At 37.2% G+C, this 15590-nt stretch overlaps 1 protein-coding gene across 4 annotated transcripts in view; it reads right to left on the reverse strand.

Moving 5' to 3' along the window:
- Positions 1–473: 473 nt before the first annotated feature.
- Positions 474–15590, reverse strand: part of eml3 (EMAP like 3) — a 48913-nt gene continuing 33796 nt past the window's right edge. For all 4 annotated transcript variants that reach the window (XM_061912383.1, XM_061912385.1, XM_061912384.1 and 1 more), the window contains 10 exons: positions 15437–15588; positions 13791–13916; positions 13581–13712; positions 13440–13507; positions 13261–13349; positions 13090–13187; positions 9400–9487; positions 9210–9308; positions 9007–9137; positions 474–1068 (listed from right to left, as the gene is read on the reverse strand). In XM_061912383.1, the coding sequence (XP_061768367.1) occupies positions 877–1068; positions 9007–9137; positions 9210–9308; positions 9400–9487; positions 13090–13187; positions 13261–13349; positions 13440–13507; positions 13581–13712; positions 13791–13916; positions 15437–15588 (1175 nt within the window). In that variant the 3' untranslated portion in view covers positions 474–876. The remainder of the gene's footprint in view (positions 1069–9006; positions 9138–9209; positions 9309–9399; positions 9488–13089; positions 13188–13260; positions 13350–13439; positions 13508–13580; positions 13713–13790; positions 13917–15436; positions 15589–15590) is intronic.

Here is a 15590-nt window from a genome sequence, read left to right on the forward strand (position 1 = left end):
CTCTTGCTACGTCAAAGCTTGAATGTTTGGTTCATTCATTATTGTTATTTTATTTTCAAATGTATTATTAGCCTGTGGAAAAAATTTGATATTTACCTCAGAAGATTGCAAATAGAAAAAAAGGCATTCAAATTTTTATTTAAATTTTATTTGATATGCCATTGATATTTTTATTATTATTATTTGAAACTGGATTTTACATGTCACTAAAGTTATATAAGCCTTGCTTGTTCAATATTTAATGCAAATCTTGTTTGGGTCCCTATTAAAAGGTTAATTTGTTCAACCTTGGCCCACGGCTTTGTTCCGTTTAAAATTTTGGCCCACTCTGTATTTGAGTTTGACACCCCTGCTCTATACAGAAGAAAATTAAATGAATTAAAGTGGGCACGGACACATTTTGTGTAATACGGATACAAAAACAGTCCTATGAAGGACAATATAAGCTAAGCTATTTTAACAAAACAGACCTCTTTGTTTTTGATTTTATAGTTGACAAAGCACATTTGTGTAGTATCTAATAATACATCTCATTTTATTTTTTAGAAAGTGCTGAGGGCCGAACGGGCAGCGGGCCAAAGATGACGCCCAGGCCACACTTTGGACACCACTGATGTAAGCATAAAGGCAGCCTACAGCCAACAAATAGTTTAACACATACAACATAGGAGCACTATTGTAAATCCACATCAATTACAGTGTCATACACCACCACATAGCCTTATAAAAACCCAGGAATGTTCTCTTAATAGTCACATTTTGCATTTAGTTTTAGTTTCACCAGCATTTTATATAGGTGTTAGTCCTGGGATGTTAGTCCTTCTCCACTTATGACAGTTTTCCAACGGCTTCATGTATGCCGCTCTACTTCTGCTTTTAATTGCTGCTGTCATTCTTTAGCTGTTCAGAAGAGCTGGCTGCGGTGGACGAGGCAGAGGTCGGCCGGATCACCCTCCATTGGAAAATGCTGGAGTCCTTGCCACCCATTGAGAGCAGGTGGGAGTCGCTGTGGGTGAAGCGCACGTTGGTGACGTGGCTGCCGTGGCCCTCGTACTTGTGACTGGGCGCCTGGAGAGGGCAGATAACGGTGGCATGGAGGGGGATACAGAAAAAAGCACAAAGGATACTATTACAGTCAGACTATTTTTGGTGTTTTAATGAAAGGGAAGCAATGTACTGTATTGCATGGTGTAATGAAAGATGTCTGACACTAGGGGCGCTAGTTCTAGAACAAGAGGCAAGGGTGTGCAAGCGTCTCCTGAAACTTAAAGGATGTGGGAGAAAGGGGATTCTGATATTTTTTAATTGGTAAAAAGGTTAATCCAAATTATGATAATACATTATATATAAAACAACCTGGATATTTTTTTTTGTAAAACTGATGAAGCATATGTTATTACCATAATACAAGTGCAGTAGCTGGGTTGCAATCACGTGACAGAGCAGGTGTAACAAACTTATGGCCCGCGAACAGGTTTTATCTGGCCCGCGGGATGAGTTTACAAAGTTTAAAAATCAACCTGAAATTTTTGAAAAAAAGAAACAGCTGTTCTAAATGTGTCCACTGGATGTTGCGATATCAATTCTTTGTATCTTTGTAGCTGATGCTACACATGTACAAAATAAACCACATGATGTTCGTGCATAAGTTGAGGAAAATGATCAAACTACATAAATAACATACTGTAATTTCATTTTGAAAAACATTTTTTTTATCTTAACAGATTGAAAATGAACACCAATGAGTTGACTGATGAACATCATCATATAATTTATTCAGAAAATATAAATAACAACAAATAAAAACAGAATACTATTAACCACAACATGTAAGTGTAAAAAAAACAAAAACAATATGATTTGTACAATTTCAGAATGTGCTTGTTCTATATCTAAACAAAGAAAATAATCTGAAGTTTTTATTTTTAAGTTATCGTGCCATGTGGCCCTCGATCTAAAATTGATTTGACACCCCCGATCTAAATGCACATCCGGGCACTTCCAGGTTTCAGGTGATGGTCTAGAGTAGGCCTGGGCAATTATCTGACTTGGGGGGCCAGATTTAGATAAAAAAGTTTGTGTGGGGGCCAGTATATATATTTTTAGGAATACTAATACAAAGCCTCACAATAATGATTGGAAGCTTAAAACTTTATGACAGACCGCCTTAAAAAACGGAATGGAATTTGAAATTTTTCTACTGAATGAGACACCCAGAATGTACATGAAAATAAAGAATGTGGATTTACAATATTAACTATGAATGATAAAACACTGAATATTGACAACATATTTTACAATCAACCGAAACGCAACCAAAATGCAACAAACATAGTGAAAAAAACCCCTCCTACAATCTGAGATACCTCATAGTGACCATAGTAACTAATTAGATGACCATAGTTAACCAGTATATGATGTTGATTGCAACCATTGAAAGACTTAGTATAGTTGAAGACCTACGGTCATTAGAAAACATCACTACACATCATAATGGCAGCTACACTTTCCATATCAAACATCTAAAACAATTATTTGGGAATGTCCGGCGGGCCAGATTGAAAAGCTCAACAGGCGGCATGTGGCCTCTGGGCCCTAATTTGCCCAGGTCTGGTCTAAAGTCCCACTAGGCTACTGTTTATTTACCTGTATCAGTGTGGATTAGGGTGTATTTTTAAAGGTTTAGAGGCAAATATATAAGCGATCAAGAAAAAAAAGATTTAAAATGGGATAGATTGGATTTATACACTCCTAGGAAAAATATATTATTTAACGATTTAAAGCATTTATCATCACCATGACGTTACAGCGAGTTACACGATCACTTCATTTGATACTAAAGGTATTTAGAGAAGAAAAGATTGGAGCCACATCATGTCTTTACATTTACGGGGCCACAAAGTAATTATTATTCGGTGAAAGACAAAATTGCAGTTATTCATGCATCGCTAAGTAACGTATTTGATTTACATAGCAAGTGCCGTGCTGCTGTGACCGTAGCGCTAATAATTTGTCATCTATGATTCATGTCTGCAGTTTTTTTTTGGTGTGAAGTTCATATTTTGTTTCATTATTTAGCTACAAATGTCCCTGTTGTTAAGTTTTTGATTGCGATGTCAAGATTTAGCGTTTGCTGTTTGATTTGATTTTTGATTTGATTTTTATTAAGGATTCCCATTAGCTGGTTGCCACAACAACCCACTAGTCTTCCTGAGGTCCACAACTCAACACAATTACAAGTAAAAGCATATAATTGTAACTATGCAATACAGACAAAAAATAATAATAATAAAAGCATCAATAAGAAAACAGGCAAACAATTTACAGTCACAGAATAATAATTACCATATAAATATAACTACACAATATAAAACCAAACATAAAAAATCATCAACGAGCAAAGTAATTTAAAAACTCAGATAAAATATTACTTTCATGGAAGTCGGGTTTTTAGCAATCACTTTTCCAAAGTTTGATAGTTTTGTCGTTTTCTAGCGCTGCAGAAGCGATGATGTTCTCTGTCGGGTGGCAGGCGGTCGGAATGCCCACGTCTGTGTGGGTTCTTCCGAGGATGTTGTAGTCGTAATGATTTGCGCAGTCCTTTGAGACATTTGTGATTTGGGGCTATATAAATAAACATTGATTGATTGATGATTGAAACCTGTTTACTTTCAGTGCCGGTGAGAATTTGAGGCAGGTTATTCCAGAGCGATACAGATCTATAAATAAAAGATTTCCGCAAAGCATTCTTTCTGGGACGAGGGAGTACAACATGCCCCTCACTGGACGCCCTGGTATTATGATTGTGCATAGTGCTACTGTGAACTATTTGGGCCATAAGAAAAGCAGGAGTTTTACTACCGGTTACTGATTTGAAGAAAATAGGAGTATTAGCTGACAACGTCTTCTGCACTGTTAGCCAGGAAAGAGAAGCCTGCATTTGGTGTACATTGGTTCTTAGTGAACAACCCAGAACCAGCCTTGCGACCCTATTCTGGATAATCTGGAGCTTACTGATCTCACCACTTGCAGCAGATGCCCAGACTGTAGAACAATAGTCCAGATGACACAAGACTAAACTCTTAACAATCTGACAAAGAAGAGGTGGATCAACAAAAGCAGAAAATTTCCTGGAAATACCAATAGCCCTTCCCATCTTTGTAACTATATCACTGATATGATTTGACCAGGATAGAGTGCAGTCCAGCATCACTCCAAGGAGCTTGGCACTTCTGACCTGTTGAACTGTTGAAATACATGACATGAGAGCCCTTTTCAGGGTTACATTATTGTTTTATTTTTCAATAAGTCTCTCAGTTGCTTTCCAGCAATTGTATTTTTCTCTCTCGCTCGCGCTCTGGCTCCAGCCTCCACCCTGTCTCTCTTCTTGGCTGCTGCTTATAACAGAGCGACAGGTGATTAGATAACAAGGCCCAGGTGGGCCATGTACCCACCTGTCGCTGATTTCGAGGCCGGTCCTGGGACACCCAAGTTTGCTGCAGGCCCACAGGCCACGCCCCCACCACAGTTAGCTTCAGGATAACAATGTTATTACAAAGAATAAGAGACCTATTATACTCTAGAAATGTTGGTCTTACTTAAAAATTCACACGTTTAGTTGTGTTCAGTGTTATTAAATATTATATGGCTCTTACGGAAATACATTTTTAAATATTTGGCTTTCATGGCTCTCTCAGCCAAAAAGGTTCCCGACCCCTGAACTATAGCAATATTTATTACTAGGACTTAACATGATGTTAATGTATTAGCACAAGCAGGTCTTCGTAGTTATATTTAGGCATAGCAGCCACAACAGAACACAAACGTTATGCTTAGTTCTCCTCTCAAACACTACTAATATAGCAGAGAATAAACTCGATTACATCACAGACAGTTTCTCAAACAAATCAAATGTTTAAACAAACATTTTACATAGTGATCACTGCAGACACAAGCATGTACGATTATATGCCACAAGATGATGACAGTGATATCTTAATAGCCAATACCTTCAACTCACTTTTATTTTTTTCCTGACTTTATGAACAATTTATTTCGGGACTTTCTGAAAGCGCTTTCCTATCTCTCTATTTGAACGATTGGAATTCCAAAGAACAGAACAGCAATATAGCATTTTCTGCTCAATCTCTACACTCACTCTCAATTTGTTTAGTGCTACGCTCAAGCTGCTTGACCGTGAATAAAGCCGCAAAGAAGAAAAATGGATAACATCATATGCAACCCGGCAATATCAATAATTTTTTGAAAATGTAGAAAAGTGTAGGGCAAGATGTTGTGCTTTCACTGTTTGTTAGCTTATCTGCTATGTGCTCAGCTTACTGCAATTCATAGCATTTCTCGTGTGGCTGTAACGGTCCACTTGTATCAGGACCAAGTTGGGCACTGACTTTCCAGATTCAACAGACACGGGAGGCCAAATGTTTTATCATTAAAAAAAAATAGTCAATGCAGCGTAAATATTGCCAAAAGGTTTGCTCAGAGGTCCAACATCTACTTTCTCCAACACTACTATATGTTAACAACTTATACTACAATGGAAACTGTTTATGTCTGCATTGACAAAATCCCGTCAGGTTAAGAGATGTACTCGTCACGTGGACATGGGTTCGGCCGTGACATCACGTAATTCAGGAAATATTTAGGCACCGTCCATCCACCTGTCGAGGACGAAATAGGAGAGAAAAAGCAACGGACTTGCTCTACTTTTGTTGACCGCTTTACTATACGCATTATTTTTTATCATAACATTTACATTCAACTTTGTTAAAATCACCTCAACTGCACTCTGGATCTCAGCATATTTCATCAGTAACAGTGCCTTATTCAAACTTTGAACTAATCCATGCTCACATCTCAGCGACCACTCAGAATGTGGTCGCAATCAATGTCAATGCCAGTTAGCCAGCCACAGTAAGCGGTTGTCGAGATAACCAAAATGAGTGATTGCTTGCACATTTAATTCTGACTTTGACGCAAGACACAAGAAGAATGGACGATAGTAAAAACATTTTGATGGTGTTGTTGACATACTGTAAATTTCCACCATTTTTTGCATGTTTATATTTAGATTGTTCTGTTATCTATGATACTTTACAATGGTATTCTAACAAAACTGCTGCAGGGATATCGGTGTACCACAATGACAATAAAAGACAACATGCTCAAATATTCCTTCTGGTGGCTATCAATTTGAAATAGAAAAAAAATTAAATGTGTGCATCATGTTAGTCGCTGTGGTAGAATCCAGGGCCCATATTCCTAAAGATTCTATGAATACTCTCCTAACGGAAAGGGGCTGTTTGCAACATTGACACAGAAGCCGAGAGGGCGCCAACTTTACAATGTATTTTATACTGTATATCCCGCCCTTTTATGGTTTCTCGTACTTGATGATGTAATTCCGTACGTACGTAACACGTGCACGCACATTTGCTTTGGAATTTTTGGGTAATAATAGCAAATTGGATAGCTAGGGTTAACTGTCATTGGATGTATATTCTATCATAACAACAATATGACTTCAAATTGTTTGTTGCTTCTCTTGGTCTGCTTTTGTATGTGTGCACACGCTGTTGATGAGACAGGGTAAGTGACCACCGTAAACACCAATCATTTTATTTGGACGGGTAACATTTTTTATTACATAAACTTTGTAATTGTGAAAAAACTACAGAAAATTGTCAAACAAATGTGTTCTGTAAAACCACTAATGGTAACATAAAAATAGTTGGTGGTGTTCTTGTTGTATTTTTTTGCTGTAAAAAAATGTTACTGTGAGGAAGTTGCTAACAACACCTTAACCTAAAAAAATCCTGGCAAAGAGTCTTTGCATCGGAGTGATTCCAGAACATTCTCAGATAACTCTGAGCAAGGAATGGACATACACTTTCTACCTTAGTGGTAGTTTCAGGTGGTTTTGCATTGTGGCAAAAGTAAGTGCATCTCTAATGAGATGAACCCCAGACATGATTCCTGCAAGAGCCTATCTGTACCATTTCATTATTTCACTATCATACAGTGTTTGTAGAATATCTCTCCTGCCTCTTTCGTCTGCCATTTTTTCATCTGCTTGGGGAAGTCTTGGATTATTTAGGAAAATATTTTATCTTTAGTAGGACCTACTGTTCATTGAGAGGGGAGATTCTAAGAAAACATCATGATTCTAATCATTTTCTTAGAATTTGGCAATTAAGAGCACTAAGAATCTTTAGGAATAAGGCCCCAGGTTAATACTGCCATGCTTTTTTTAAGCTCACTTTGCACTGGACCGGAAGTCACTGTGTGCGCATTTTAATGCTGTGTAATAGACAGTAGTTATGTTGCTTTTGTTCTTTCCTGCTAATCAGCAATTAACAATGAACTTTACAAGATTACAACACATGTTGACGTTAACAGGCCGATGATGTCAACTTAAGCAGGCACTTGATAGTAATAATGAAAACACGGTGTACAAAGATTTGATGAGTTGGTCGACATAGAAGGGTTGTTGACATAAGTAGGACCTACTTAAGTCTGTTCCAGTGTAAACAGCCTGCATCTGAGCTTTGTGTTATAGACAGAGGTATGTAATTACGCGTTACATTTACGCCGTTACATTTACTTAAGTACCGGTAATTTTTGGAAAAAAATTTACTTCTCTGAGTAGTTGTGATGTACTGTAACACACTTGAGTATTTTTGTGAAGAATAAACACCATTTTTACTCCGTCACATGAAGTTTCATTACGATCGTTACATATGTTTATATCATAGTTACTTATATTCTATTGATTAAGGCTTACGAAGATGAACTCTTTAATTTTTTTTTTTTTTTTTTGCGAAGACAAACTAATTTTTCAGCCAGCCTTCTTCCGGCAAGCACTGACACGTGACTCTGTTTCGCCAATCCAATGTCAGCTTTTCCGACCCTGGCTTGGAATAACAAGCCACTGGTATGATAAAATAGAAACCTAATTGTTGAAAAAGTGTCAGAATTTCCCAAAATTATACAATTTAATTATGTGACATGACACCAGCGGTTTGAGATGATTGGTAAACAGAAACCTCCTAAAACAGTCGACTAAAAAGCGATCTTTTTGTATGTCTCTGATGAGCCTAATAACCACAAGTGTTTTTTAACATATTACCAACAAAACTGCATTGCAATGGAAATTTATACTAATCTGTTAGATCTGGAGCTTGAAAGTTACTAGCGATAGCTTATTAGCATGTAGCACTCGCTTCTATTGTATTTACAATTCAACATACCTAAACAAACTGAAAAGAATACAATCGCTCGCTAGTTTATGAGAGGCACCCTGCAGATGGCCAACAGTCACATTCGAGATAATAGGATGAAAACTAGAACTTCACATGTGGATGCGAAATTAGAAGAAACTTAATTATTTGGCAAATCAGACTGGTTTAGTGCAAAGGAACGTACAGACTGTAAAACGCGACGTTGGCCATTCAGCACAATTCTTCAATGATTACTTTCAAACAACTAAAAAGAACACGTATATCATGTGCTGTCATCTGTGTCAGTAGAAATGTTCACATTTCAGCCGACAATAATTCCATGCACTTCCAACTAGAGAAAACATTGTGCAATAATTGGATATCATTTTTTGTTTTACATATGCATACTCACATTACCTATAAATTTAGTCCAATAACCCTTAAGAAATAGCTACTAAATAAATAAGAAGTTACTCACAAGTTACTCAATATTTGAGTATTTTTGTCATAGAATACTTACTTATTCTAATTATTTTAGTGACTACTTTTACTTGAGTCATACTATTCTAAAGTAACGGTACTCTTACTTGAGTACAATTTTTGGGGACTCTACCCACCTCTGGTTATAGGTGACAAAGTATTATATATATTTTTAAATTAATTTTATTGCCATTTTATGCAATTATTTTCTTGTCTAATATTATGTTTAAAAATCACCTGGTTATCTTAAATCCCAACCTTATAACTATTAGTGCGGCATGTACATTACCTTAGGTTTGGGACAAGGGTACTTGAAGAGATGGACTTTGCAGAAGTCGTCGGCCACCGCCACCACGCTCTCGCTGTGAGAACGACACAGCGCGTTTATGTCGGTGCCGTCAGAGCCCTCCAACCACACACCTGCAACAGAGCAACCAAAGGTCTCTTTCAACTCGTTCATAGCAGTGGCGCTCCTCCGGTTTGATCTCTAACCCATGACATGGAAGCCCAGAACGCAGGTGTAGGAGGCCCATTCCCTGTCTTTGCTCTCAAAGCGATTCCTCAACAATTTGCAGCCTGCAGCAATGTCCCCTGATAGAGAGAATGCAACAATTGCATTATTTAACATACACCACAATGACACTGCACTAACATGCACTTAAATGCAAGTGAAGTCACTTACAGTAGAGGATCTCGTAGTCGCCTGAATTCGACATAATGTAGCCCCCATCTTTGGACCAATCCAAGTGAGTTATGAAGCTGGAGTGGCCCTGATGAGATAAACATCAACATATCACAGTAGTATGCTACGTTCAGCTAATTTGTTTTTAATATGATTACTTTTGGGTTGATGATGATTAATCACAGTTTAATTACTTACTTGTATTATTTAAATCAACTTCAAGAACATCCCAATATTTGGACACTAATGCAATTTTATTGTCAGACTGTCATCCAGTAAAATTTTTTAAATGTTTTACTTAAATCCGTGACATTTTTTGGCTCAAAACTACTGGAGGCAACAGTTTTGTCTAAAGTCCCATTGGGGTGTATTTTGAAGGGAAATCTCCCAGTGAGCACATCAGTCGGAGTCTCCTAACTCATCTTTGCACTGACATATGCACTGATTTCATCACTGCCCTTATAACAACTCGCGCCTTATTTCAGGTAACTATCTGCGGTTCAGGTAGAGAAGCATGTACGGTCAAAATACATTGTGTGATTAACTTGTGTATGCAAAAATGTTGTTGTGACATGAGTTAACTCGTTATTTTTGACAGCCCTACTATTAGAATAATATTAGAATAATATTTGAAAAAAACATCCATCCATCCATCCATGGATGAATGGTGTTTTTTTTTTCAAATATTATTTTAAATATTACAATTATATTTGAAAAAAAACAAACACCATTAAAAACACAAGCAGACACCAATAATAATAATAACTTAGATTTATATCGCGCTTTTCTAGACACTCTAAGTGCTCACAGAGAAATGGGACTCAACATTCATTCACACCTGGTGGTGGTAAGCTACATCAGTAGCCACAGGTGCCCTGGGGTAGACACCAAAACAAATCATTGAATTTGTTTTGACCAGCCTCTTAATTGATCCAGCAGCTCTAAAATTATAAAATAATATTGCTGAATAGAATAAAAGTCTATTTTTTTGACAGTTCAAATATGTTGACATGCACACAGATGGAACATTCTCTCTCTATTGTCTGTCTTTGCCGATCGATCGCCTCCTTTCTCACAGCTATTTCTGTTTAACTGTACCAGTTTGCATGAACATTTCAGGCGTGTGGCCGCAGAACACTTTTAGCCTTGATAAATCACATTGCGAACGCAAAATAATTATATGATACAATCGGCCTTCCCGCCCGATTGTAGCTGAGATAGGCACCAGCACCCCCGCGACCCCAGAAAGGGAATAAGCGGTAGAAAATGGATGGATGGATATATATATATATATATATGTATGTATATATGTATGTATATATATATATATACATATATACATATATATATACATACATATATATACATATACATACATACATACATACATATATATATATACATACATACATACATACATACATACATATATATATATATATATATACATATATACATATATATATACATACATACATACATATATATATATATATATATATATATATATATATATATATATATATATATATATATATATATATATACACATACACACATAAGGGGGTATTTGCATTGAACCGTTTCGGTACGGGGGTTTCGGTTCAGTACGGGGGTGTACCGAACGAGTTTCTAAGCTAAAGTCTTAACAAGCTGCTTTGCTTCTTCTGCCTCTGTCTCAGCACCCAGCATTGTCCCACCCACACAACTATCTGATTGGTTACATATATAGCGGTAACAGCCAATCAGCAGTGCTTATTCAGAGCGGTAACAGCAAATCAGCGGTACGTATTCAGAGCGCATGTAGTAAATGCTTCAGCGTCCAGCAGATAGGTGTTTAGCAGGTGAGCATAAGGCAGCGTACTCTCCCCAAATGATAATAAACACCTCCCAGTCAACTACTACTAACATCACTATGAGACCGTTGACTTTCTAGAAACTTAAACTGCAGCTCAGCTCGCTCGCAGTTCTGGCTTGAGGTGAAGGCTAATTATCTTTTAGCGTAACGTTAACTCATTTTGCAGTGTGTGTGTGTGTGTGTTTTATGGACAGAAAAGCTTGAATGGCAGGGTCCCTGCTATCACATGTTGATAAAAATATAACATTTACATAATAAAAATAAACTACAGGCTTCCCAAATGCTGTAATAAATTAAGCATGATGAGTTGACTTGAAACTGTTTAATGTTGCACTTTTTTTACGGAGAAGAAAAGTTTTGTCATTTTATTTAATCTGAGCAACAATTTGAGGCAGTTTAACGTTGATTAAAGTGGACAGAATTATTATAGTGTTCCCAATGTTAAAAGGATAAAGCCATTGTTTACAAATTTGGTAAATAAATAACCAGAACATTTACATTTTGTTGTTTTCTCACTGTACCGAAAATGAACCGAACCGTAACCTCTATACTGAGGTATGTACCGAACCAAACTTTTTGTGTAAATTACACCCCTAACACTGTATATATATATATATATATATATATATATATATATATATATATGTATATATATATATATATATATGTATATATATATATATATATATATATATATATATATATATATATATATATATATATATATATATATATATCAGGGCTGTGAATCTTTGGGTGTCCCACGATTCGATTCAATATCGATTCTTGGGCTCACGATTCAATAATATATCGATTTTTTCGATTCGATTCGATTCTCGATTCAAAAACTATATTTTTCCGATTCAAAACGATTCTGTATTCATTCAATACATAGGATTTCAGCAGGATCTACCCCAGTCTGCTGACATGCCAGCAGAGTAGTAGATTTAAAAAAAAAAAAAAAGCTTTTATACAGTAATTGTAAAGGACAATGTTTTATCAACTGATTGCAATAATTTAATTTTGTTTTAACTATTAAACAAACCAAAAATACGACTTATTTTATCTTTGTGAAAACATTGGACACAGTGTGTTGTCAAGCTTATGAGATGCGATGCAAGTGTAAGCCACTGTGACACTATTGTTCTTTTTTATTATTTTTATAAATGTCTAATGATAATGTCAGTGAGGGATTTTTAATCACTGCTATGCTGACATTATAATTAATATTGATACTGTTGTTGATAATATTCATTTCTGTTTGATTACTTTTGGTTTGTTCTGTGTCGTGTTTGTGTCTCCACTCAATTGCTCTGTTTATTGCAGTTCTGAGTGTTGCTGGATCAGGTTTGGTTTTGGAATTAGATTGCATTGTTAAGGTATTGCTGTGTAATGGTTTGTTGGATTGATTAAAAAAAAAAAAAAAAAAAAAATTAAAGTAAAATAAAAATAAATAAGAAAATAGATTTTTTAAAAATGAAAATCGATTCTGAATCACACAACGTAAACGATTCGATTCGTATTCGGATCGATTTTTTCCCACACCCATAAAATATATATATATATATATATATATATATATATATATATATATATATATATATGCAAACTTTTATTAGATCTGGCCACCAGTCTTTTCAGTGCATTCAAACTGAGAAGTAATTAAAAATGCAGTGCACAGTAACAGACAGTACACAGTACTTATTGAAATCTACTGATGGAAGTATTCCATTTGAAACCCAGCAACATATGTGCTGGCAAATAATATACAACAAAAACACAATAAAATGAAATGTGTAAATAACCACAATAACAAATATGATGTAGCTTACATTGCATCTCCCAAAGCGAGTGTAGTGCCGACCATTTTCTGTCACATTGTAGATGTAGATAAAGTTGTCATGTGAGCCCACAGCCAGACAGCTGCCATCTGCAAACATGTTTTATAATACTGCAATGTAGTTTGGACTTTTGTCCGACGAGCTAATGGGTCAGTGTCTTACCAGGAGAGTACCTCATGACGGACAGCTGCTCGTTCCCGTCAACAAAATCAGCGATGACTTCTCTCGTCAGCAAGTCCAGGACCACCCATCTGTTGGTGGCGACAATAAAAACAAGCCACACTTAGCAATCATGTTAATTAACACAGCTTTTACTGCCCGAACATGTTTGCCCAAGCTACCTTCCTGTGCTGAGGCCAACTGAAACCACTGATCCATTTGGACAGAAATCAGCACACAATCCATAGTCCTGAAGAACATACGGGACGACATTGCCTTGCATTACAGGCTTTTTATGTACAGCAAAACAATGTGTTGCATACCTCAAGGGTGATGGACCAGTCCAGCTTGTGTTCCTCAGTGTTCCATACACACACCTGCCTGTCATGGCCACAGGAGAGGAAGACGTTGAGGGAAGGATGTGTCGCGAGTCCCCACATCTCATCCACATGACCCTAAGAGATGAGCATAGACAAGTTAGTCTTGTTAGCTGAACTTTCGGTCAAAAGTACAAAGTGAGGTGATGTGCTTACTTGCACAACGGCCACAAATCCCTCAGAGAAGGTGCCTCTGAGGATGGCGTTTCTTGTTGTTCCCACTAACACTTCCTCACCGTCCATATCAGCAATGGTGCGGGCCGCACCAAACTCCTCCGGAATCTGGACAAAACAGTTTAATTAATCCTGTTAACATACTGAAAAAAATAATTATGTCAGGGACATTTTGAGTAATTTTCCTAAAAGGCTAATCCAACATCTATCCATGCATTTTCTATACAGCTTATCCTCATTAAGGGGATCACTGGTAAACTGGAGCCTATCTCAGCTGATTTTGGGCGAGAGGCTAGACTGGTCAGTTAAAGTTAAGTTAAAGTTAAAGTGCCAATGATTGTCACACACACTAGGTGTGGTGAAATGTGTCCTCTGCATTTGACTTATCCCCTTGTTCACCGCCTGGGAGGTGAGGGGAGCAGTGAGCAGCAGCGGTGGCCGTGCCCGGGAATCATTTTGGTGATTTAGAAAAGCGCTATACAAGTACAACCCATTTACCATTTCCCCCCCGATTCCAACCTATAATGCTGAGTGCCAAGCAGGGAGGTAATGTGTTCCATTTTTATAGTCTTTGGTATGACTCGGCTTGAACTCACAACCTACCAATCTCAGGGCGACACTCTAACCACTAGGCCACTGAGTAGGTAAGTCGCCAGGCAACCGAATCTAACATGGATATGCTAATGATTTAGAGATAAAACTGCAAATCAATTACATTTTTCAAACGTTCTAATAGGGTGCAAGACAAACAGTATTATTAGTGTTATATGTGCCAACATTTACATTTGTCCTCGCTACATTATGCTTTTTTGTTTTTCCCCCTCCATTTGTGCTTTACATCCTTGAAATACTTTTACAAATTAGTTCCGAACGTTTGTGCTGCAAACTTTTTGTTAGTGCCATTACGTTTTTCTAAGGTATTCAAAAATACCTTATTTACCGTATTTCTTTGAATTGCCGCCAAGGCGCTAATTAATTTAAAACCTTTTCTCACTCCTGCGCTTACCAAAGGCATGCGGTAAAAGTAAGCATGCGCTAATTATTTTAAAACCTCTTCTCCCTCCGGCACTTACCAAAGGTATGCAGTAAAAATTTGAGTGTAATGTAAGCTTGCACCTTAAATCCTACTGAATAGCACTTAATCCTCTTCCCTTTATGCGATTTCAAATTACCGGTATGGAAATCAGCCTCCTCCATTTTGAAAGTGATGACAGGGGAAGTGTCACTCATGACGTCACGAGTTTGACCAGGCGGTAATACTAAGCATGCGCTAATTATTTTGGGAAGTGAGTTTGACCCGGCAGTAATTCAAGGCAGGCGCATACTATAGGCCCTGCGGCAATTCAAGGAAATACGTTATTCTAAAATGGACTAGTGATTTTATCCAGCCCCCCCACCTTGTCCACACCATTTCATTACAACACAACAAAGCCAATATGGGAACATGCATGATTAGGTAGCAACAGCCATTAGACACAGGGCATGCTAGCAGAAGTCAGGTGATAAATAACACCCCAAACTTGTTTCATTCATTTGGTCTACTTTTTTGCTGCAAAATGTTTTTTTTTAATTTCACTATTGTTGTAGTTTTTAAGTAATTAACATTTATTATATTTTCCCAGGTTCACCTCACACTCTCGCTCTGGCGCAAGGTCGGCGCTCCAGCGGATGATCTTGCGGTCTTTGCTCCCACCACTTAACACAGCACCGTCCTGCAGGATGCAAAGGGTAAACACGCTCCCTTCGTGGGCTTTGGTCTGTCGCATAATCTGGAAGGTTTCT

This window comes from Nerophis ophidion, linkage group LG10 (genome assembly GCF_033978795.1).
Source record: "Nerophis ophidion isolate RoL-2023_Sa linkage group LG10, RoL_Noph_v1.0, whole genome shotgun sequence".
Lineage (NCBI taxonomy): Eukaryota > Metazoa > Chordata > Actinopteri > Syngnathiformes > Syngnathidae > Nerophis > Nerophis ophidion.